The 22,857-nt window shown below is 33.7% G+C and overlaps 2 protein-coding genes and 6 non-coding genes across 9 annotated transcripts; 2 read left to right on the top strand and 6 right to left on the bottom strand.

The window, feature by feature from the left end:
* Positions 1 to 1,206: 1,206 nt before the first annotated feature.
* Positions 1,207 to 7,703, bottom strand: ace-1 (Acetylcholinesterase 1). Its single transcript, NM_078259.9, has 10 exons — positions 7,577 to 7,703; positions 6,622 to 6,758; positions 6,290 to 6,574; positions 5,687 to 5,933; positions 5,216 to 5,394; positions 4,424 to 4,897; positions 2,839 to 3,003; positions 2,603 to 2,793; positions 1,822 to 1,921; positions 1,207 to 1,769 (listed from the first exon to the last, which is right to left on the bottom strand). The coding sequence occupies exons 1-10, from the start codon at positions 7,613 to 7,615 to the stop codon at positions 1,724 to 1,726; spliced, it is 1,863 nt and encodes a 620-aa protein (NP_510660.1). The 5' UTR covers positions 7,616 to 7,703; the 3' UTR covers positions 1,207 to 1,723.
* Positions 3,784 to 3,881, bottom strand: F01G12.19. Its single transcript, NR_102248.1, has one exon. It is a non-coding gene; the product is annotated as an Unclassified non-coding RNA F01G12.19 (non-coding RNA).
* A 475-nt stretch (positions 7,704 to 8,178) lies between the features above and the next one.
* W09B12.4 lies at positions 8,179 to 8,271 on the bottom strand. The gene has a single exon (NR_072853.1). It is a non-coding gene; the product is annotated as an Unclassified non-coding RNA W09B12.4 (non-coding RNA).
* Positions 8,179 to 8,271, top strand: W09B12.3. Its single transcript, NR_072854.1, has one exon. It is a non-coding gene; the product is annotated as an Unclassified non-coding RNA W09B12.3 (non-coding RNA).
* A 2,770-nt stretch (positions 8,272 to 11,041) lies between these two features.
* Positions 11,042 to 11,312, bottom strand: W09B12.2. The gene has a single exon (NR_072852.1). It is a non-coding gene; the product is annotated as an Unclassified non-coding RNA W09B12.2 (non-coding RNA).
* A 2,233-nt stretch (positions 11,313 to 13,545) lies between these two features.
* On the bottom strand, positions 13,546 to 13,608 carry C11G6.6. The gene has a single exon (NR_072851.1). It is a non-coding gene; the product is annotated as an Unclassified non-coding RNA C11G6.6 (non-coding RNA).
* A 1,737-nt stretch (positions 13,609 to 15,345) lies between these two features.
* Positions 15,346 to 20,020, bottom strand: nhr-28 (Nuclear hormone receptor family member nhr-28). Of its 2 annotated transcripts, NM_001029217.7 has the most exons (10): positions 19,931 to 20,020; positions 19,621 to 19,706; positions 19,310 to 19,375; positions 18,456 to 18,550; positions 18,284 to 18,409; positions 18,105 to 18,230; positions 17,604 to 17,788; positions 16,562 to 16,832; positions 16,327 to 16,511; positions 15,346 to 15,792 (listed from the first exon to the last, which is right to left on the bottom strand). In NM_001029217.7, the coding sequence occupies exons 1-10, from the start codon at positions 20,005 to 20,007 to the stop codon at positions 15,696 to 15,698; spliced, it is 1,314 nt and encodes a 437-aa protein (NP_001024388.1). In that variant the 5' UTR covers positions 20,008 to 20,020; the 3' UTR covers positions 15,346 to 15,695. The 2 variants fall into 2 exon arrangements, with proteins under 2 accessions (NP_001024388.1, NP_001024389.1); NM_001029218.7 differs by having other exon boundaries at positions 15,441 to 15,792; positions 19,310 to 19,706.
* Positions 19,457 to 19,605, top strand: C11G6.5. The gene has a single exon (NR_072850.1). It is a non-coding gene; the product is annotated as an Unclassified non-coding RNA C11G6.5 (non-coding RNA).
* Positions 20,021 to 22,857: the final 2,837 nt, after the last annotated feature.

The following is a 22,857-nucleotide window of genomic DNA, read 5'->3' as shown; positions in this document are numbered from 1 at the left end:
ACATGTTTAAACAAAGCAGCTGCGAGCTTGCTTTCAAAAATAGAAATATAATCTGAGAACTCATTGATCACATTTCCTGTTTTGAGTGTGTGTTTTTCATATGAAATCATTGTGGAAACGGCAGTTAATATGGTGAACACTTGACAGAAAAGTTATTGTAGGAGTGCTTCACTTGGTCTTACATCAACCCGTGTAACGCCGGAACAGTACAGTGCAGGTTAAGAAAATATTTTAGAAATTCCGATAAGGGTTTCAGGCTTAAACATGAATGCGAAATTTCAATTCATAGAGTTTTTTCCTGAAATTGAAGTGTAGTGGAATGAAACAACGTAAATAATTTATACTTAAAGGTGGAGTAGCGCCAGTGGGGAAAGTGAAAAAAATTGTTCCTACATTTTTTATAATTTAATTTTGTTTTACTTATTTGTATTAGGGCATTGTAGGGGTCGGAACATGCGACATTGCTTTGAATTTCCTCAAAAGCTCATATTTTCCAAAATTTTGGCAATTTGCAAAAACTTTGACCGGAAATTATAAAAAACCTCGAATTTTTAGGGTTTTTTTTAGTATGATTTTCAGTCGTTTTGGATAATTACAAGTGCATTTAGACAAAATCCCAACTGGCGCTACTTCACCTTTAAGTGCTTAGATTTTGTTATTATAACTTTTAAAGTTTAAGCGTAATATGAAAATTTAGTCAAAAATTATACACCTTTGAGTTACATAGAAGTCACATAAAAAACAGTTATTTTTTGAGAAAGGTTGTCGTTTTTAGCTTTCGAATTACTGAATATGAAACCTATAATAATTTTTATAAAAATTCAAATTTGTGAAGGCTCGAGTTTTCTAATCCTGCCAACTAAAAATTGATAGTGAAATCTAACATCAATCAAATTTTTATCTGTATTCCATTTTCAATCAGTTTTTTTTCAATTACGTTCATGCCGTATCTAAATACTTTTTTCAATACAAAAGGTGATAGGAAGTTTTCAATTCTAGATGAAAATGTCTCGACTGGATAAGAATTTCTGTCGGAATCTGACAACATATATGGTTTTTGAGATTTTTGAACAGGAGAAAATTCATCAAGTTTGAATATATGATAGATAGTTCGAAAAATGTTATTCCAATGTCCGAGAATTCAGAAAATTTCAACTTTGCGTTAGTTTTAATCTCCATAATTTAAACATTTCAAAATTCGATTATCTGTTTTCAATAATTCTTTATTGACACATTTCGGAAAGTAAATAGTTGGAATTTAGAAATGTGTGGGTGTATATGCTGAAATAATTACAAATAAGACCATAAATCTTTTTGTTAGAAATCACATCGCAATGGCAATTGTTCAGAGTATATCAAATGTACATGATTTTCAGTGTGTGTAAGAATATCAAATTCTAGGAAATAGGAAAAATCTATAAAATTCGAGAATATAATACGACTTAAAAGAAGCATCTAACCAGCATTATTTTACAAATCTAAGCTCGTTGTGACCGAAAGAAAAAAACATAAAACATGATTGAAGGACAAAAAAAAAGAAGGAAGAAAGGAAAGTGGTCTGGTTATTCACCTACGATGAATTTGAAAATTTGAATATTCGGAATGTTGAATCAGGAATAGGAGGGAAAATTGACAGGGTGACTCAGATAAAAGTCAAATATAAGGAATTGAGACGAGAAGATGAGAATGGAAAACTTGTTGACATAAGAACTCTGTCCAATATTTATCCACCACAAGTTTCGCTATCAGATTGCCTATACGTTTGATACCTGTAAAATATTAAAAATACGATGTAAATTCGTCACTTTTTTTTTCGGTAACCTTTTATACTGCTCGAAATGATATTGCCAATCTGTAATGTACTCGTTCTGCCATTTATCCATTTGTTGCTTCCAAACCAAATAAGGGTCTCCGACGTCGGCTGTAAAATGGAGAGTTGGTAATTTTGGTAATTGCCGGAATTGCCGATTGCCGGAATTGCCGATTGCCGGAATTGCCGATTGCCGGAATTGCCGATTGCCGGAATTGCCGATTGCCGGAATTGCCGATTGCCGGAAATTGTGAAAACTGGCAATTGCAGGAATAGCCGATTGCCGGAAATTTTGAAAACCGGCAATTGTCGAAATTGCCGGTTGCTGGATTAGTTGAAAACCGGCAATTGCCGAAATTGCCTACTGCCGGAAATTAAAAAAAAACCGGCAATTGCCGGAATTACTGATTTGCTGGAATATTTGAAAACCGGCAACTGCCAGAATTGTCGGTTGTTGGATTTTTTTGAAAACCGGCAATTGCCGAAATTGCCGATTGCCGAAAATTTCTGATTGCCGCGCACCCTTGGTTGGCATAACAAAATATTTTCGACCTCAAAAGAGCAAATTTTATAAGGAGACTTTTTAAAAATTTCTAAAAATGGAAAATCCTATTTTCGAAAAAAAGTATAATTATAGCTAAACCAATTTCCAGTGTTTCTTTCAAAATTTTTGTTTTAGTTTTTTTCTAAATCTTCGAGATACATTTTCAAACCCATATGGAAGTGAAGATAATAATTTATAACTCATCCGGCAGTTCAAAAGATCAAATTATTTTGCCATAAACTACTCACCAACTGCAGCCATCAAATTCGGCAAATACGCTTTCCAAAATGCACACTCCTTTCTCCTCGGACCATGCCCTATTCGTTTCATGCTGGGATATGACGATTCAACGGTCATGTTCATGTATTCCATTGAAACAGAATTATACTTTGGCCACACGTCTTGAGTAAATGATCCATCCTCGTTTTTGTTCGGATCTCTGCAACATGTAGTTGAAAATTGTAAGTTCGAAAAGATTACTTACCCAGTTTTTGCAAAATTCGCCCAATATCTCATAAACCGATTGCTCAACTCTCGTTCTTCATCAGTGTAGTTGAATCTTTTTTGATTTAATGGTTCTCCAAAAATGAAATTGATTTCGTAACCATGTAAAACACCCATCCATTCTGGCCATGTTTGTTGAGAAGCTCTACAAAAGATTAATGGAACATACCTGACTAGATATAATTTTTTTAGTACTGCATTGACGATTGCGAGCTTGTACCAAGTGATATATTTTGACTAACAAAGTGGCATAGTCTTTCGAAAATTGATGAGAGTTATTGAATAAGTTTTCAAAATTAAATGAATGTTGTAAATTGAAAATGATACGAGTTTATGCTATGAGTTTTACAAGTATTGGTGTATGACTAGCAAATTAAAAAAAAACCAATTACCTATGGTGCGTACCAAAAAATTAAAACTATTGAATTTTAGTAAAAAACTATCAAATACCGTATTTCCTCTATTAGTCTTGCACCCCTAGAGGCCAATCGAAAAATAATCTTGCAGCCTCTATTAGTATTGCAGTTTCTAATAGTCTTGCACCCCTATTTTTGCCTGGCCATCTATACTAAGAGGAAACTTCAACAATTTTGTAATTTTTTGGATAAATTGAACCCGAATAGCTTATGCAATATTGGAAAAGAATCAATTTTTCATGGCTTAAACGGTAAAAAGTCAAGTTATCAGCAAAAGTTGGCAACTTTTCCAAAGTTATAGGGCTTTCGAAAATTGGTCTTGCACCCCTAGGGGTTGATAAAAAATTAGTCTTGCATGCAAGACTAATAGAGGAAATACAGTACCTACAATTTAGAATCTTCAGAACTCCGTGTTTACCGTATTCAGCTAAAATAAATAACTTTCAGAAAAATTAAACAAAAATTTTTTTTTGGGCGGCCATGCCCATTCGAGTAGAGAAGACTAATTTGATTTCGAATCGGATGATTCAGAATCGAAAGCATGTCGTAAACTTCACACTTTCTACCGCCAATATGCTAGCTTACAGACGCCCGCCACGACGCCCGGTGGTTTTGAAAAAATTAATTAAATATAAAAAGCCGAGCGAAGAAAGAGAGTGAGCCAGTTCACGTGGGAAAAATTCAATAGCCGCATTCTTTTTTTACGTAAAAATAACTTTGTATTTTATCAAATAGTATTTTATCACAAAATTTGTTCATAATTCTAAGGCATGACGAACTTTTGTAACTTTTTTAGAACCGCACCGGTCAGTTTTATTAATGCCACATTTTCTGATTGGCATAGATCACTTCAAAGCTAAATTCAATATTGGAGTAGTACCGTTTCAGTCTATAGACGTACCGTATTTCTTCTATTAGTCTTGCAGCCTCTATTAGTCTTGCAGCCTCTATTAGTCTTGCAGCCTCTATTAGTCTTGCGCCCCTAGAGGCCAATCGAAAAATAGTCTTGCATCCAAGTCTAATAGAGGAAATACGGTAATTAAGTATTGCTTAGGAGTAAATGTTTGAGAAATCTGCGCACATCTCACATTAACCGTGGTGACAAAAGCCCACTATTTGCCTTTTTTATATCCCGATTCTTTTGCGTACCTGTGTGTAAAATAGTAATAGTATGTGTCTCCTCCGTGTTTCGTATGAGCCAGAGCCATTTCATTAACGCTACAAGTAAAATGATAGTCTCCCAGCATTTTATCCATTGCATTTATCCAGTCTCTTGGTGTCACTGGTAAATCCTGAGGTTCGTATTCATGAAGAACCGCCGCTAGTGTGAGCTGACATTTCAGTATCTGACGTGGTAGCAGGTCCTTGACACCCTTGATCCACAATTGCCGATCTTTGATAAAATCAGTTTTTGTAAAAAAGTCAGCGACTGGGAATATATCCGGAAGTTGATAGGTCAGGAAATAAATGCTCTCGTCACGATTACTTCCGGCCAGGAGTTGGGTCTTTTTGAAGTTTCCTTGTTTTAACGAGGTTTGTGCATTTTCCAATAGAAAATCACCATCGACAACGGGAACCCATGGAAAATCGCCAAATTCTCGAACAGGAGCCCACTCGTTTTCCCTATAAAAATATAAGTACTTGTGAATTAGAACCCCCCATTTAAAAATTAAAGAATTATCCGAAAAAAATGTGGGGGACCACGTGGAGTCAGAAAGTCCCATTTCCCTTTGATCTTCGAAAAATGCGGGAGTTGAGACGCAGAGTTCTCACCTGATTTTGCACGGTTAAGAACGTGCTGACGTCACATAGTTTCTGGGGAAAAATTCCCGCATTTATTGTAGATCAAGCTGTATTGGGATATCCCGACACCACGTGGGGCTCTACTACACAAGTGACAAATTTCATACAAATCAAGGCAGTTCAAAAGTAAAAATTCACCGTAAAGCATCTGCGTCAGCTCTTTGAAAACAGTCCAGTATTCGATCGTAGTCTGGATTGATAAGAGACATGTTTCCACATTTCATGGCATTATATAAAATAACTGCTCTCGCTAATGCTACGTCACGCGGTTCGATGGCCCAAGGAGATGTTGCCGAGCCAGATTGGATGATTGCTCTCTGGAGTATGAAATTCATAGTTTATGTGTATAGAAGTAGGTGAAATATAAATTTGATAAATTTTAATCACTATATAAGTCAATTTTTCAACTGAACAAGTTTTCTGGAAAACTTAACACTTTTTTTTAAAGTTTCGCTATACATTTTTGTGTTTTTTTTGTATAATTTTGTATAATAATTATTTTTGCATTTTGTAGTTATTTAAAAGGGACACATAAAATTCGAATAAAGTGCTCTAAGATTTGTAAAATTTTTGAAAAAAAAACGTTTTTTTTCTTCAAACAAAACTCACATGAAAATAAGGTGCACTTTTCGGACTCAACATGTGAATGCTCACTGACGCCGCGCCTGCTGATTCACCGAACAATGTGATGCGACTAAGGTCTCCGCCAAACAGGTCAATGTTCTTGTGAACCCATTTCATCGCAAGAAGCTGATCCCACATTCCCATGTTTCCTGGTGCCTCGGGACGGTTCATATAGAGGAATCCGAATATTGATACACGATAGTTCATCGCAACCAGAATCACGTTTTCTTCACTGAAATTGATAATAATTAGTTAAAAAAAAATGTTTTTGTTGCTTCAAAATTAAGAAAAGGGCTATAGCTCTAAGTGGGAAATATGCTTGTTTAAAAAAATTAATCTCAGAAGAGCATATTGCATTTGAAAAAAGATATCTCAATTTTTCCGAATTAAGATACTCTGTGACTCTGTAAACATGTTGGAGTGTTTTCAAATTTTTTTTTGAAACAAACTTTTAAATTTTTGTGTTTTGGATTTTTGAAAACAGTTCAGATTAAAAAAAAAGAAATTCCAAAAAAACTTCTTGTTCCTTAAATCACGTCATTCTAATCTGTTGCCAAATTCTTTACTCGTACTAAAAAAGATACTTACACAGTAAGTATCCTCCCGTCATAGACATCAAGTGTCGCTGTGCCAGACCAGAAACCTCCTCCATAAACCCAAACCATTACAGCCAATTTCTTATTTGGGTCCACTTTTCCAGGCACATACACATTCAAATACAGACAATCTTCGGATAATTTAGTGTTGGCATTCCACATAGTGGAACCATAAAAGTCTCCAAAGTAAGTGTCCTCACTCTGAATACAACTGTTCGGTGGAGTTGTCGCATTCAAAGGTATTCTCCATGGTTGCTTTGGTTTCGGTTTTTTAAACCTGCAAAAATGATACAATGAGTTTGCGCATGCATATAAGAAATGTACCTGAGATTGCCAACTGGTGGTTCTGCAAATGGAATACCTTGAAACCTTGTCAATGGTTTACCGGTTTGTGATAAAACTTCTTCGCCAAAAAGTGGGGAGCCATCATGGAGGTGAATGAGATCAACAGCTAATATCGTCTGAAACAGAAAAAAAAACGTTTATATATTTTTAAAATAATCAAAACAATTTCAAACTCAAATTAGTGTGATTTTTGAAAAGAGTATTTGCTATTTATGTATAATACTACATATGTACTCAAAAGAATTTTTAAATCAAAAAACCAAAAAATTCAATAAACAGTATTTATATATGGTTTAATTTCGATCGCAGTTAGAAATTTAAAATTTTAAACTTTTTCGAAAATTTGCAAAAAAAGTCATTGAACATTTAGAAACATCTTAAATTTTAAACAATTATCAAATTAGTTTCCAATATAATTTAGAAGTTTGTTGCCAAAAAAACTAGTGTATTTAATTTTCGCTTACCAGAAAATTTCTAAATTTTTTTCAAAGGTGGGGTAGCGCCAGTGGGGAAACTGTTTTAAACTATTTCTATAGTGCCAAAATGACCGAATATCATAATAAAACGTTTCTTAAAAATTTCGAAAATTTTTTATTTACTGTCAAAAAGTGATAATTACTCAGTTTTTGAAGCTCATAATTTTGGAAGTCGACCAAAAAAAATTTTTTCCTACATTTTTTATACTTTAATTTTGTTTTACTTATTCATTCATTAAAACATTGTAGGGGTGTGAACATGCAAAACTGCTTTGGATTTCCTCAAAAGTTCTTATTTTTCAAAATTTTGACAGGATATTATGAAAAATCTTTTAGGAGTGTTTTATTATGATATTTGGTTGTTTTGGATCATTATGAGTGTATTTTTGCTTAAATGTTAAAAAAATATTAAATAAATCAAATGCCAATTTAAAATGCAAAATCAAAGAAAAATTTACCGAAGGCAGAAAAATGAAGAATAGTAAGGAATTTCGCATGCTTCTTCAACAAATCATAATCGTTTGGACCGCCGGGAGAGCTGTAGATCACAAGAAGGAATTTCGCAGATTGTGTATATTTTGCGATCTAAAAATATAAACAAATTTCAGATTTTTCCCGGGTCCAGCAGCCACACATGTGGAAAAATGTGACGTCTTGATCCTAATGGCCTTTTTCACCATCTGGGCCAAGTATAAACCAAGGGAAACGATGACGCAAGGTGACAAGGAAACAACGAAAAAATCGAAAATCAAAAAGAAAAATATGATCATAAGAATAGGTGATTTCGTTTTATTTTATTTTATTTTATATGCGATTCTATTTGAACATGATATCTACGTTGAGCAAAACTAGGAACCACCAATTTTACCTTGCATCTTAATATTTTCCGGGCCATTAACTCACACGGGAAAAGAAGAAATTGCGAAAGAAAAACCTTTTATGGCACTAAAAAAGATTTTATAGGCCCACAGTAATTGAGACTGGTAAAGCCACGAAAAAAAAACAATTTTGCGGGTTTATTTTTTTGGGCAAACTATCTTGAAAAATCAGGAGGTGAAACGAACAATGGAAAAATTGCGGAACAAGAGACCGTGGATAAAATCGAAGAGAGTTAACATGTGTACACAACACTTTTGATCTATCTATCCGCCATCGCGCGAGGCAGCACACGAAACCAGACAGTGACTCCGATAACCTTTTCAAAAGATAAAAAAGCGGTGTAATCGGTTTGCAAATTGTTCAAAATAAAACATTGTATTTTTTCAAGTGGTGTACCGGTTGGATTATCAATTATATGTTATAGGTAGAAAGAAAGAAAGTAAGTAGAGTGGGTAAAAAAATGTGTCATAAAACTTTCTTAACTTTTTAATTGAAGTTTTGAATACATCAACTTAGGAGTTTTTAGAAATTTTTGGTTTTTATTTTTTGGTTTTTTTTTCTCGGTTTTTCGTTTGTGATTCAATAGAAACACCACAGTATTAAAAAAGAATCTAATTAATTTTGCTGTCAAACTATCCATTTTAGAAAATTGGTTGTGACCTTTTCCGGCACGAAAAATCTTTGCAAAGTTGGAGTTCGAATAAAAAATGTTTTTTTCGTTATTAAGTTTGGACATTACGATATTTTGTATAACTAAAAAAACATATTTCAAGATGATTTTACAAATTCAATTTTAAACTTGACAATATTATATCTAATCTTGACAAATGAAATAGATATAACAAAAATCACTTTATGGAACTTCAACGTTGTCCCTGATTTAGTACACGTAGCGTTTTGGAGTAAAAAACAATGTTTTTAAAAATCACGGAATCACGGAAAAATTCGGTGCGATCTAGATTGTAACTAAGGCGTTGAAGTTTTCAATGCACCATAACATTATAATATTTAACTTTTTATGGTAGAAAATGCAAGCTGCCTTGCATTTATTTACTTAATAAAAACATTAATAGGAAAACATTGAAAAATAAATGAAAAACTATATTTTCTAATGGACTTCTTCGATTTGAGAAAATAAGCGAGAAGTAAAAAAATAGATTCTTAATTAGAAGAGTGTTCAATAAAAAGTAAATACAAAACAAAACAACGGCGTTTGATATGTCTTGTAAAAAGGGGAACACTTTTCAAAATACTAATCAGATCAGCACTAATCGATATTCTAGCCCGATGGCTATCTCTCTTCAGCTCACCGCCGTGAAGCAGTGTATTTTATGACTTTTTATCTCTTCCACTTTATTCCTACCCGCTCACTCAAAATCTTCGGACGAAACGACACAACGTAAGGTATACAAATATCATCAACCGTCAAAAGTTTGGGTGCCGCCTCTTTTTGATTCATATGGGCTCTCAGAATAGAACACAGTCAATTCGCAAATGATGATGATGATGTGATTTGGATCATGAGAAAAAAAGTAGAGATCAGGTTGAGGAGAAGATATTATTGTGCGAAGAAAAGAGTAGTTTCTGTTTCTGCTTTTGCTTCTTTCGTCTTTCTTCTCTGCTTCTTCTTCCTATTCTTCCTGAGGACCCGAGAGTGACGAGACCAGTGGCGGGGACGGAGATTGATAAAGGAGAGACTATCAACGCAAAAAGTAGTAGCGGCCGAAACGTGATATGTCTAGTCACGTAGTTTTTTTTTTGCATCTTGTTCGTCCTGTCAAACCTTAAACTCTAGCACTAAGAACTGGGCCTATTAAAGTTCAATGTGAACGTTTTGCACTTTTCCAATTTGCACCCGCATTTTGATGGAGGGCTCTAGTGAATTATGAATGAGGAATTAGGGGATACTGGAAGTCCACATGGTTTTTAGAAATGGAATGTGGGCACGGTGGACGGTAATTTGGAAAATTTTTCAAACAAATCAGTCAGTAGCATTTTTATTTTGAGAAGATTCAGAGAACTTTCAAAATCAAACATGTGCAAGATTTAAAGAAAAAAAAGTTAAAAACTCAATTCTACCAACTAAAAAAGAAATATTATGTTTGAAAAAAGATCTAAAAAGAAACTCTGAAATTTTATTATTTTCAGAGCCGGAATGAGGAAAGAAACAGTACTTTTTTAAATTAGTGTAAATTCTGGAAATTTTTAAAATTTCATATTTCAAAATTAGAAATTGTGCTCTATTTTTAGAAAAAAAGTATACATTTCTGTTTGACCAAAATTTGTCTTGGTAGCTCATGATCCGTTTTATTTCCAGAATTATCATAAGAATTGTTTTATGATTTATTACTTGTGACAAATTCAAAGAAAGCCTGTATTAGGTGCAGAAGTTGAAGTGTATGGGTTAAAGTAGAAATACAGTGTAGAAATTTTTGAGGAAACTATGGTGACAACACATTACACATACACATTTTTTACACATTTTTCTCGATATTTTCAAATTTTTTAAAAGGTGCCATTTTTGCAGACTATAATTTGATGTACCCAGGATCAAGAGTGGGCGGCAAACGATTTTTTTCCGGCAAATCGGCAAAGTGCAGATTTGCCGAGTTTGCCGGAAAAACGGCAGTTTGTCGAAAATGTTTTTTTTTTTTTTAGGAAATTGCAGCATTTCAATTTCAAATAGCAAACTTAAACGCATACTATGAATGTTCTTATATCTATTTCGAAAAGAAATCAAATTCTATGAAAATATGTAGAAAAAAAAACGGAAAAAATTCAAACAGACACAGTTTTAAGAGTTTTTGTCTTATAAAAAATCCCTCTAAACATTTCCGGCAAATCTGATATCCGGCAAACGATAATTCGGCAATTTGCCGAATATGAAAATTTCCGGCAAATCGGCAAATTGGCAAATTACCGGAATGGAAAATATCCGGCAAATTCGCGAAATCTCCAAATGTCTGGGAACTAAACTATTATCAATGATAAATTCCATCAACTAATCTTGTTAAAAACAGAACAACGACAAGAGCTGATAGGATTGATAGGACACATTTCGAAAGTGATAATAAAAGAAGATCAGATAGAGCACACCCGTCCCTTCCGTCTTGCCAACCACATTTCGTTGTATATCTTGTAGAACAGTTGTGGTCCTCGGTTCTCCCTCCGCGTGTCTCCCCTGCTCCAATCTCGCGTCCCTACCCCACCTTGCTCAAAGCCCGCAGACTTTTGGCATCTCAATCAGTCTTCATTTTTCCATTCTATCCATCTTCCGTGGTGTTTTTTTGTGATTAAAAGACGGCGATATCTTGTCGTTTTTGCTTGTCGTCAAGAGGGTCCCACATGTGTATGTTTGTAAGCTGAGAAGTTTCACGACAGGATAAACAGGATAAACAGAACAAACAAGTGGAAACTGATAGGATGAAACTAAAGCGGTCAACTTGGAGAGAAAAAGAGCTTGAGGACATTAAGCTAAACCAAAACATCGGGGAATTTTCTAATTTCCGGTTTTACCAATGTAAGAAGGTTGAGGAATGGGGAATAAAATTGTAGTGAAAAACAAGACAATCTTAAGAAACCTTAACTTGGTAATTAAAGAAAAAAACAAAATTTGAAAGCCTGTAAATTTAGATAAAAATCTACAGTCTTGTAATTCCTGGGCACAACTGGTAAAATTGAATTTTTTAAGAAGCTTCATGGTTTTTTTTTTGCAGACTTACTAAATTTACGACTTCTCAGAATATAAGAAAATTGTCCCAGCGAGATTTCTAAATTTCACTGCATAAAACAATTAATTTAGATGCTGAAAGCTAGTTTTCGAATGTAGTAGTAGCACAATCAAGAAGCATGAATTGAGAGACTAAATGATTCCTTTAAGATGTCGCTAGCCTTTCGCCGACCCCGATCAACGTCGGGTGCCAGCTTATTGTAAAATTATTGCTGCTTACGGGTTAAGATCATATTACTTGAAAGGCTTCTAATAAATAGTCGTACAATTTATTATAAGAATTTTTTGTGTCAAATGTTCTGCGCATGGGTCTCGCTAGGCGGAAACCGAGTTACTGTAACTCGTGTCGATTTGTTTTTTTATAAAAAATATATATAAAAATTACTGTGAAAATTAAAAATTAGACCGATAACGCCTTAGTGGCCCGTAAATTAACACGATTTACCAAAAATTGCAATCGGTGCGGCGAAACACATGCAAGTAAGTTATGGCGAAAATTATCATATTTAAACGTGTACATAATAACACTTCAAGACAAATTGCAATATAAAAATTTTTAAATATTAACTTTTGAATTTAATACCAAAAACTAAATACCCCAAAAAACCAAGATCATTAAACAGAAAAAAAAACAAATCTGAAGAACGTCCTGTCAAACAACAAATTAGAGGGGCAAAGACGAGAACCTTAATGAAATAATGGTACTCGGAATGGGGAAAAGGTAGACAAAAAGGTAGATTCCTTTTTGTGCGCCTACACTTTTTAGTTATTGAAAAATTCTGAACAAAAAACAAAACACAATTGATAATAGGTTTTGATCAATAATTTGTTTTAGTTAATTTTTATCAAGGCGTGAACTACGACAGAGACGAAATTGATAAAATTGTGGCAACTTTGGTTTGTCAAAATTGTTTTTCCTACACCAAAATTGGCAATCTGCCAAGAATAGATTAAAACTGCGCACAGCATATGTGGTCCTGAAATAACCTTGATTAAATGTCGTTCTTACTCATATAAATTTTAATTTTCAATTTTTGTTGGACTTCCAAAAATGTTTTTTTTTGAATTATCGAAATAATAATAATAAATGTTGTTCAGAACAAATTAAAAGTTTTATAAAAATTTAAGAAGAGACTGCAATAAAAACTATCGAAAAAGTGTGATAGACTGGCTTAAACGGAACATATGAAACTAGCCCAATGAGAACTACATACTTTTGACATTTTTCATGATTAGAAATAATCTGGATTTTCAGAAATTTTTCTACCGAAATTCCACAGTTCTAGTAATATGTAGACAACATAACAACAGAGCCGCTGCTATAGTAATATGTGTGATCTGCAAAATCACGCGCTGTCAGGCTGTCTCATTACATTTTGATCTACAAAAAATGAGGGAATATTTTTCCAGAAAAATTGTGACGTCAGCACGCTCTTAACCATGCGAAATCAGTTGAAATGTCTCAACTCCCGCATTTTTTGAAGATCAAACCGAAATAAGAAATTCTGACTTCACGTGCAAAATACAAGTGGACAACTGTTGACCATAAGTATTTTACAAAACACCTGTGCAATCATTATTACGTTGAAATCATAGTTTTATCATAGTTCCGAATTTGATTTTATTGAAACTTTATGCTATCGAATTTCAAAATTTCCTGTGTTGGGGTATGTACCAAAACACAAAAATTGATATATATATATATATATACTTACGGGTCACTTTAGTAAGTTTTAGTTGGTTTCATTTTTAAAGGTCTGAAAAAAGCCGGAAGGAACGCCGGCAAATGATGATACTGGTGATAATACAAGATCACACAACTTTACAGCTTCTTTTTTGCCCTCCCGTCAGTGTTTTCCGATCGTTTATTGATAGTTGACGTCACGCCAAAGGTGAAAGGGACAACGGACACGTATCTATCTTTACCAGCTCGAATCAGCACACTGACTCAAGAACAATTACGTGGAGCAGGAGCAAGCACATGGGACCCCCCTCTTCCCATTTTTCCAGGTGCTACTTGCGTCACCCATCTTTTTTTCGTTTTTTGTGCGTCCTTTTGTCGAGTATCCCAATCGAGATGGGGTACGGCAATTGCCCCTGGGGCCGCCCGGGCGTATCCATCAAGTGCCCAGTGATATTCCCCCTTTGATCAATCGTCTAACTAATTTCTCTGTTCTTTTGTAGTTGCACATCTATCTATCACTCAAAAAGTCGATGAGCTCAATTTTTCGTATCTTCTCCTACTTTTTTTTTGGATTTTTTTTTGTTTCGTTTCTCGTGTTGGAAGTCATCGACTTCATCGACAGGTGTCACTTTTGCATCTTGTTTCCTGCAGACCACAAGTACGACATATAACATTGGTCTCGATAAAATCTCACGGATAAAATTAAAACTTTGACCTTTATGTATTTTACCAGGGAAGCCATTTTTTCAGGACACTTTTAGACTTCAAAATGAAACCGATGCCATTTGAAAAAGAACCTTTCAAATAGGTCCCTACAAAAAATTTAGCAGCGGACGAGCACTTTGTACTGGAAAAAAGTCGATCTGAAATTGCTACCAGAACATTTTTCCGATACTGCTCCAAACAATAGTTTTTGAAAAGTTTAATGATTTAATGGGATGATTTTCATTTAGAAAATCTCCAAAATTATCATTTGGAACATTTTTACTTTTTTTTTCCAGTTTTTGGAATAAATGTAGAAATTAAAAATTTTCAGTCTGAAATTTATAATCTACGTTTTAGAGTTGTTTTTACTGATTTCTACACTAGATGGTCAGCATAAGCCTTTCTTGCACATTCGATGAATACTTAACTAAAATACAATTTTTTAAAACTGTATCAGATGTTTAGTTTTTCCTAAATCGTTGGAAATTTTTCTATAAGAATTTTCGACATTTTTTTCAAAAAACAAATAAACTTTTAAAATTTTGCATGTTTCCCATCAGATTTTTAGTGCAAAATTCTTTCATAAGAACAATACATAACAATTATCAAAACTTGGTCATAAATATATTTTCCTGAATAGACAAGCCAACTTGATAAACTTCAAAATTTAAAACAATGATATCAAAAATGTAATACTTGCTAGACAAGGAAATATGAGCCTTATGAGGAAAGACTTGATGTGTTCTATCGAATCATTTTTACTGTAAGTTTACAATCAAAATATAGGTAATAGTGCGCAAGTCGCGGAAGGCCCGGAAATTAGTGCGGCATGCCGCACTAATAGAGAATAAACGGTAATCCCATTAGAGACTGCAGTACTACTGGAGATGCAGCACTAATAGAGAACATGTATACGGTAACTTTTATCAAAACTTGGTCATAAACATATTTTCCTGGAAACACAAGCCAATTTTGCATATTAGGAAAAGTTGAACAATTCGCATGGAGTACCAATGCTTCTGGCTTGTAAATGCTTTTTTTTCTTATTGAACTCTTTTTCAAAATTTTTAAATTAAAGCAAAATTCGTGAGTTTTTGTAATTGAATAGATAAGATCGTTATAAAATTTAAATAGTATGACAAACTTTTTATTTTTGGATTGACTTTCTTCTGATGCAAATGTTTAGATGCACTTTTCCAATGAAAACTTTTAAATTGTATAAATATGAATTTTAAAATTTGTTCATTTCAACTTGATAAACTTCAAAATTTAAAACAATGATATCACAAATGTAATACTTGCTAGACGAGAGAATATGAGCCTTATGAGGAAAGACTTTATGTGTTCTATCGAATCATTTTTACTGTAAATTTACAATTACAATATAGGTATTACACACATTCCTGAAAATTAAAAACACACTTTTTTCAGATAACAAAATAACAATTAAAGCTGAACAATGAACCGTGTCAATATATTCGGTGGTGGGGGACTCTTTTATATTCTGGCTGGAGGAGAAAGTTATGCCAGATCAAAAACTGAGGTCAGCGGAGGAATATTGTTAGCAATAGGAAATAGTTTAGAGCTGTGTGGTGGATGGATCCATTTCGGTCGGCGTATGGAGTGGTGGAGTTGGGAATTCGTACATTTCGACCAACTGCCCTTTGTTGAGATCCCTGAAAAAATTATAAATTTTGTGTGAACAAGTTATAGTTATCAAATTTTAAGATTTTGAGTAAAATTGTGTTGATCGGTGGACACCAAGGCTGTGCAGCTGGTCAGTAGGCTGGTAGGTCAAATGTGAACTTTTTAGTACTTGAGCACGTACTGATTTGGAAATGGTTACTTCTGTTGAATAGACTGTACGCTAAATGAATAATTCGGAAAAAAAAATGGAGAAAAGTTTGCCCGCGAGTTCAAGAATTACGTATTTCGTCAATTTCAGCAAGTTCCAAACTTGCCGATTGCCGGAAATTTTGAAAACTGGCAAGTGCCAGAATTGCAAATCGACAGAAATCAGTATTACCAGAAATAAAAATTTGATACTTTTTGTAGATTAAAAAAAGACTGACCGAATACTAAAAAAGGTGAACATTTTTTCAATTTCCGAAATATAATGGTATAGCCTTTTCGAATTAAACTCGCATTTTAAAATTTCCACAAAGTTCTTCTACAGTTTGAAGTTTCTCTTCACCAAAAAAAAAACCTACCAAACACTGTCAATCTCCTCTGTTTTGATAACTTTTTCCTCTTCCACACTTGTTGTCAACTGGGTAGTTTGGAAAAAGCTATCGGATAGTCTTCCACTGACCAACTCGTAAAATGTTTCCTCCACTGAGTATACATTAAATACATGAGTTATCTCTACATCCTCTTGAAACCTTCTTACTGATCTCTGGAACAAAAATTTCAATTAGGTATGTTATGAGAGCATTTTTCAGTTACCTGTAGGGCTGGAAGTAGCACGAGCAAATTGGCAAGCCGCATCGATGGATCGCTAATTTGTTTCACCCTTCTGTAGTAGTATAAAACTTCTCGAAGAATTCTCTCTCTATTGCATCTAGCCATCTGGACACATTCCTCTGTTTGACCCTCTAGACCATGATCCCATAAGACTAATGAGCAAAGAGTGAAGAATTCGAAATTATCGACGTTTTCTCGTCGCATTGGATCGAGGACATTCCTTCGGTAGATTTCGAACGACGGGCCGAACATTCTGGAAAGGAAAATATGCAGTTGTATTAATTATGTGAAGGAATAAACTAAATAAAATAAATCAATGAAATGAATTTCCATTATATTATCAAAATATAAAAAGTGTCACATCAAATTTGAATCCAGCCAATCCCGCGAAATATTCCCTCTCGATTTCGCATGCCGAAAATTGGCTCGAATCGAGAGATGAAAGATTTGGAAGATGCTGGAATTAAAGAAGACTCCGCCTACTTTCTTTAAGATTTTGCCGTTCAACGCAAAAATTAAAAGGGTGGGTACTACCTAGCGGCCGACATCCCACGACTTTTGCGCCTCCTTATAAATAAAGTTAGGAAGCCACGCCCACGGAGTTGGTGTGTATTTCGAAGGGCGTGGCTTCCTAACTTTATGTATAAGGAGGCGCGGAAGCCGTAAGGTGTCGGCCGCCAGGTATTACCCACCCTTTTCATTTTTGCGTTGTCGGCATGCGAAATCGAGAGGGAATCTTTCGCGGGACTGGCTGGATTCAAATTTGATGTGACATTTTTTATATTTTGATAATACGGTGGTTCTGGTAAAATTCTAATAACCTTTAAACTTGTCTTGAATTTTCTCAATTATAATGTATGTAAGGCAAAATTTTCAATTTTTCAATATAGGAGACAAATATACAAAACTCTAAAATCACCAAAGATACAGATTCGTTTTAGTTCGTATACTATTCAAAGTTTTATTTATACTTTTCTTGTTCTACATTTAATTATTCTTTACAGGGTCTTATCAAAACACAAACCTCACTGCTTCGTTCGGACTAATCAAATGGGATTTGATTCGATGACCGTAAAATGTTTCCGGTCGATTGCAGTCAATGTAGTCTCCGGATGGTAGGAATAAAATGTCCGTTCGGTTGTTTAGGCAACACATGTAGCCACACTCCAGAATCATGAAAGGTAAGAAGAAATTTCGGTAGAGTAGCTTCTGAAAAATATGGGTTTGGAAACTATATTACAGCTGGTTATTTGAAAAATAGAACTCTTGAATACTTCTTGAACAATCCTACATGAACAGCGCATGAATTTTGGATAGTTGACGTATTTTCCCTATTAGACTATTTTCTATGGCTTCATTGAAAAAAAAACGTCAAACTGGCAATATTTCAAAGTAATACATTTTTGATAGAAACAAAGAAACCCGAAAAATAAACTGACAAAATAAACCAATCCTGGGAATATCTCTAGATTTAAATCTGGTTGCTTTCTCATTTTCAAACACACAAAGAACAATCAAAGCTCACTTTTTGCTCTTGATGTAGTTGCTCGAAATCTGGATAAGATTTGATAATCCAATCAGCGACAAGCCCGATTTCTTTCAAATGTACATTATGTGCGTCGGTGTACGCAACTGCTTTTGGTTCTCGGCGCTGAAAAATGTTGAAAACAAATTAAATTCCTTCAAAAAATTAGATAAACTAACATGGAATATATTGTCACCGCCTGTATTATGAATAACCCGTCTTACTGTACTCATTTGATTGTAGTTCTCGTTGAGTTGACTTAATGTTGGCATACCCGTTTCTTCGTAACTTTGTGGTGAGATATCCTGAAATTTTGATGAACTTAACAATAACTAGGTACTCGGAGACTACCATCGGCCAGCTGAGAGTTGGGGATATCCTTGGATTCGATGAAGATTCTGATGAAGTTTCTTGGCTGGCAAACAGTTCGCGATGGCGTTGAACGGCTGAAAGTTGTGATTTGTTTTCAAAAAGTTAGGAACTTTTAAAAATTGAAAAATAATAAATTGCATCGTGGCTTCGAATTATTTCCACACTCTTTTCACTTTTGAAATTATTCCCCAAAACATTTTTCAAGGTTCTGTAAACTATAAACCAAAAATTCACATTGAAGGTGGACTAGCGGCAGTTGGGGATTTTGTCTAAATACACTTATAGCAATGCAAAACGATCAAATATCATAATAATAATATGCATACTTCAAAAATATTAGTTTGTTCATAATTTCTGGGTAAAGTTTTGGCAAATTGCCAAAATATTGAAAAAAATATGAGCTTTTAAGGAAATCGAAAACAATGCCGCATGTTCCGATCCCTACAGTACTTTAATACAAGTATTCAAAACAAAATTACAGTATAAAAAAGTATAATAGAAAAAAAATTGTTTGGTGGACTTCCAAAATTATGAGTGGCAAAAACTGAGTAACTGTCACTTTTTGACAGTAACTGAAAAAATTACAAAAAATTTCTGAAAAATTTTATTATGATATTTGGTTATTTTGGCACCATAGAAGTAGGTTTTCACACTTTCCCCACCGGCGCTACTCCACTTTTAATCTGTTTTCATACTCTAAAGATAAAACCTCGATTTTTTAGCAGTTGAGAGGTATCAACTTGCCTTTTGGCAAAACATTTGTTCATATCTTTTTCATCATTTTTCATTGACATCAATCTTCTTTTATGAAAGTTCTGATGGAATCACCTTACCTGATTTTCTCATTCCGACAGCAATACACTTTGTGAATCGACATGCGCGGCACATACATCGAACATCTGAAATTAGAAAAAAAAATGTCTTATGATCGAAAATTGATTGAGTACAACCAAAAAATTTTGATGTTTCCATATTTCAGAGGTCATAAGTTCAAGCTCTCAGATTACTTTGGAAACAAATATTTTTGTGCTTTTGTGCCCACGCAAGTGAAGGCGAAAAGTTTGCATCTGTGGTTTGTGATTTTGAGATTGAAAACTCTGACGTTATTGATGTTCAAAAATTTTTTAAATTTTTTAAAACTCACTTTTCTGAATAACACAGGTACCCATTGCTCTGCACACGTAGGCCTTGTTGAGAGCAACACTTCGTCGGAAAAACGCAGCACAAGCTCTGTAAAACATGTAAGAATTTTATTTTTAATGTTTAGGATCTTATATTTTGTTCTTAAATCTAGTGTGAAGGCAAATGAAAAAATTTGATAAATCTGGAAATACAGTAACAAAATGTTTCCCAGAAATTTTCTAACCTAATTTTCAACTTGAAATAATGAATCTTAATACATTTTTCACCTAAAAAATCAAACAAATCTTAATACTCTTTAAATAAAAACTAACCTGCACGCTTCAGCACCGAAATGTGCTCCATCGCCCGCTTCGCCGCACACACTGCACGGACTTTTTCCAATTATCATTGATTAATTCGTTCTGAATTTTTCACATTTTTTAAAAATTAATGAAACAAGTGAAAAATGTTGAAGTAATGACAAAGGAAAGGTGAAAAAAATTAAACGAGGCAGAGAAAAACAGAAACAAAATAAATATGAAGTGAATTGATAGAGGGCATAGAGAAAAGAATAGGTGAGAGAAGTTTGAGAAGTGTGCGTGTGATGCAATAATCTGTGGCCAACGGTAAGTTTGGTTGTTCGGTAATTGTCAATGACCGAGGAAAAAAAACTGAGTTTGTTCCGAGACTTTTGTGAAAAGAAATTTGGCATCTTGTTTGCACTGGTGACATATATTGAGAGCCTCCTGTTCAAAGATTTTTGCCTTCAACTTTTCTAGATTTAACTTGATAACTTGATTTTTTTAGTGCAATTCTTATTAAGCAATCCCAAAAATATCAAAGTTCAGCAGTCTACCGGTCAAATCAATACATCATTGAGACAGTGGAGAGTAAATGGAAATAGATGGAATAGAGAAACAGACTAAAAGATGATAAGATGAGTGAAACACCAATGCAGGCTAGTTGGTCTGTTCGGCGAGGACAGCTTGATTGTTATTATGGAGTTTTTAGACTGATGAATAGGGTGAAGGATTAGGTGAAACACTGAAAAAGGATGGTTCTTTGAACTGCAAAAAAAATCGAAAAATTAATGTTAAAAAATGGATCAACATTTTAAGGCAAATATAAAGATCAATTATAGAAAAAATTGGAAAACTTTTTTTACTTTATTACTCTGAGTTATTTTAATCAATCTGCGAATAAAATTACTAAGTTTAAACGTAAAAAAGTCAGTATTAAATAAAATTAATTACGTTTGCATTTTGCAGAAAAGGAGCAAGGCTCTTTTTGATTTATACAAGACAATCAAAAATTTCTCAATTAACTTCTATATATCCAAATGAAATGTTTTCAAAACATATATAAAAAATATGTGCAGAATTGTCACGAAACCTATGATCCTATTGTTTTGATTACAAAAGAAATAAGACTCTAACAATCAGAAAACTCAATAGGAAAACATTGCAAATAAAGAAAAAACAATAAACACATCATTTGGCTTTTGATGTTTGTTTTATTGGAGTGTCACAATTGTACTTGTAATATTGTGGATATTTATTTAAAATTTTCATGATAACAAAGCGCTATGATAAATTGGAAAAAAGTGTCAAATACAATTTGTTGGGATTATCAGATGTACATAGTTTTATTTTAGCTTTGATGTTATCAATTTAATGTTCCAAAACTATTACCTATGTTGTGTTGAAAAACTGTATTTGGACGAAAATCCTAAAGTATCTCAAGAAGTCCTGATTAAATTTTCAGTATATTCTCTGAATTTTTAAATTTTTACTGTGATGTAAAATAAACGTAAATCTACCATTAAAAAGTTTTATCATAAAAAAAAATTAAACTTACAGTTAACTTTTGTTAATTATCAAGCCAGTAATGAAAACCCCACAAAAACTTTTCCATTAACATGAAAATTGGAAATCAATTTTGACAATAAATTGAAATTTCTGATAACTCAAAAAATGCAAAAATGATCATTCGCAGTTATTGGAAGAAATCACACCAAGTTTTCCGCGTAAAGAGCACACACTACTTAATTATTAAGTTTATAAAGTGCGCGCGGCTAACTTTTTTCGTGCTTGTAAAGCACAAATCACACGGAAATTTACATATTGGTGCAGCGGGTTGTCATAAAAATTAAAACCAACAGGAAACATAACTTTTTTGGTAGGTTTTAAAACAATCCGAATCTAGGCAAAACCTTGATTTATGTATTAGATTTCAGTTTTTTTTTTTCATTCTTCTTTGTAGCAAAAACATGGAAAATATGAAATTTACAGTTACGAATAGCTCAATTTTAAAACGGTAAAGAAAAAATTGCTCACTGAAACTTTAAGAAGTCCTACAATAGAATCTTTGCAGAAAACATGTTTTATTTAGTTTTCATCGTATGACCTTCTTGGTTATTGATGTACCAAACAAGCAACCTAACCAAAAAATTTGAAAAATAAAAATAGACCGCACAAACGCTAAATGTAACTTTGTAGCATAGTGGTAGACATTGGAACGAAGAATAAGAAAAATAACAGCGGCAAAAAAAAGAAAGAGTCACGTGGTGGGAAAGTCTTCTACACGTACCTATTGTTACTTTCCTCCCGTTTGCCTCCCCTTTTTCGTTCTCTAAACATTCCACAAGACAGAGAGTTTGTATCGAACAAGAAGTGCAGAACATCAAAATGTGAAAACTGGATGTGCTCACACGGGTGGGCTACAGCGCAAACATAACTCTGCGCGCGTTTTCTCTCGCTGCCTTGTTCTTACCTCCTTTATATACATTGGCCGATTTGGAATCTGTTTTACATTAACAAATAGACAGTAGATGGGGAGAAATAAAAATAGTGTTTGCCCGTGAAGTTGTCTCTTTTTTTTAAATTTGTTTTTGCCTGTCTGGAACTTTCCCCAGGTCAAAGAACAAGAGAGAAACTTCAATAATAAAATCAAACTTCTATATTTTCTAGTTATAGGGAGAGCGACTCTTGGTTTTTTTTTCAACTGAAAGAAATCAATTTCGCCGTACCTCAACATGCCTCAACCATTAAAAAGTACCGTGGTTTTTGTTTTCAATTTCAGGCTTAGAAACAAATTTTTTCCAAAGCTAAAAACGCAACCTAATCTTAAGTTTTTATTTTAATCATAATTTCTAATATATATATAAATGGGAAATTCGATTTTGGGAAAGAGTATACAGTATTTGAATTTACTATGTTTTCTAGAATTTCTAAGACAAATTTGATCAGTGATTTGCCGT

This window comes from Caenorhabditis elegans, chromosome X, assembly GCF_000002985.6.
Source record: "Caenorhabditis elegans chromosome X".
Taxonomy (NCBI): domain Eukaryota; kingdom Metazoa; phylum Nematoda; class Chromadorea; order Rhabditida; family Rhabditidae; genus Caenorhabditis; species Caenorhabditis elegans.
The sequence above is the reverse complement of the archived record's forward strand: the minus strand, read 5'-3'. Positions and strand labels throughout refer to the sequence as shown.

Coding starts and splice junctions, on each gene's coding strand:
- ace-1 (NM_078259.9), bottom strand. CDS start 7,615: ATGCGAAATTCCTTACTATTCTTCATTTTTCTGCCTTCG. Junction 3,004..4,423: donor TATTACTATTTTACACACAG/GTACGCAAAAGA, acceptor AATCTTTTGTAG/AGCTTCTCAACAAACATGGC. Junction 1,770..1,821: donor CATTTCGAGCAGTATAAAAG/GTTACCGAAAAA, acceptor AATATTTTACAG/GTATCAAACGTATAGGCAAT.
- nhr-28 (NM_001029217.7), bottom strand. CDS start 20,007: ATGATAATTGGAAAAAGTCCGTGCAGTGTGTGCGGCGAAGCGGGCGAT. Junction 17,789..18,104: donor AACTACATCAAGAGCAAAAA/GTGAGCTTTGAT, acceptor CATATTTTTCAG/AAGCTACTCTACCGAAATTT. Junction 16,833..17,603: donor AGTCCGAACGAAGCAGTGAG/GTTTGTGTTTTG, acceptor TTTCCTTTCCAG/AATGTTCGGCCCGTCGTTCG.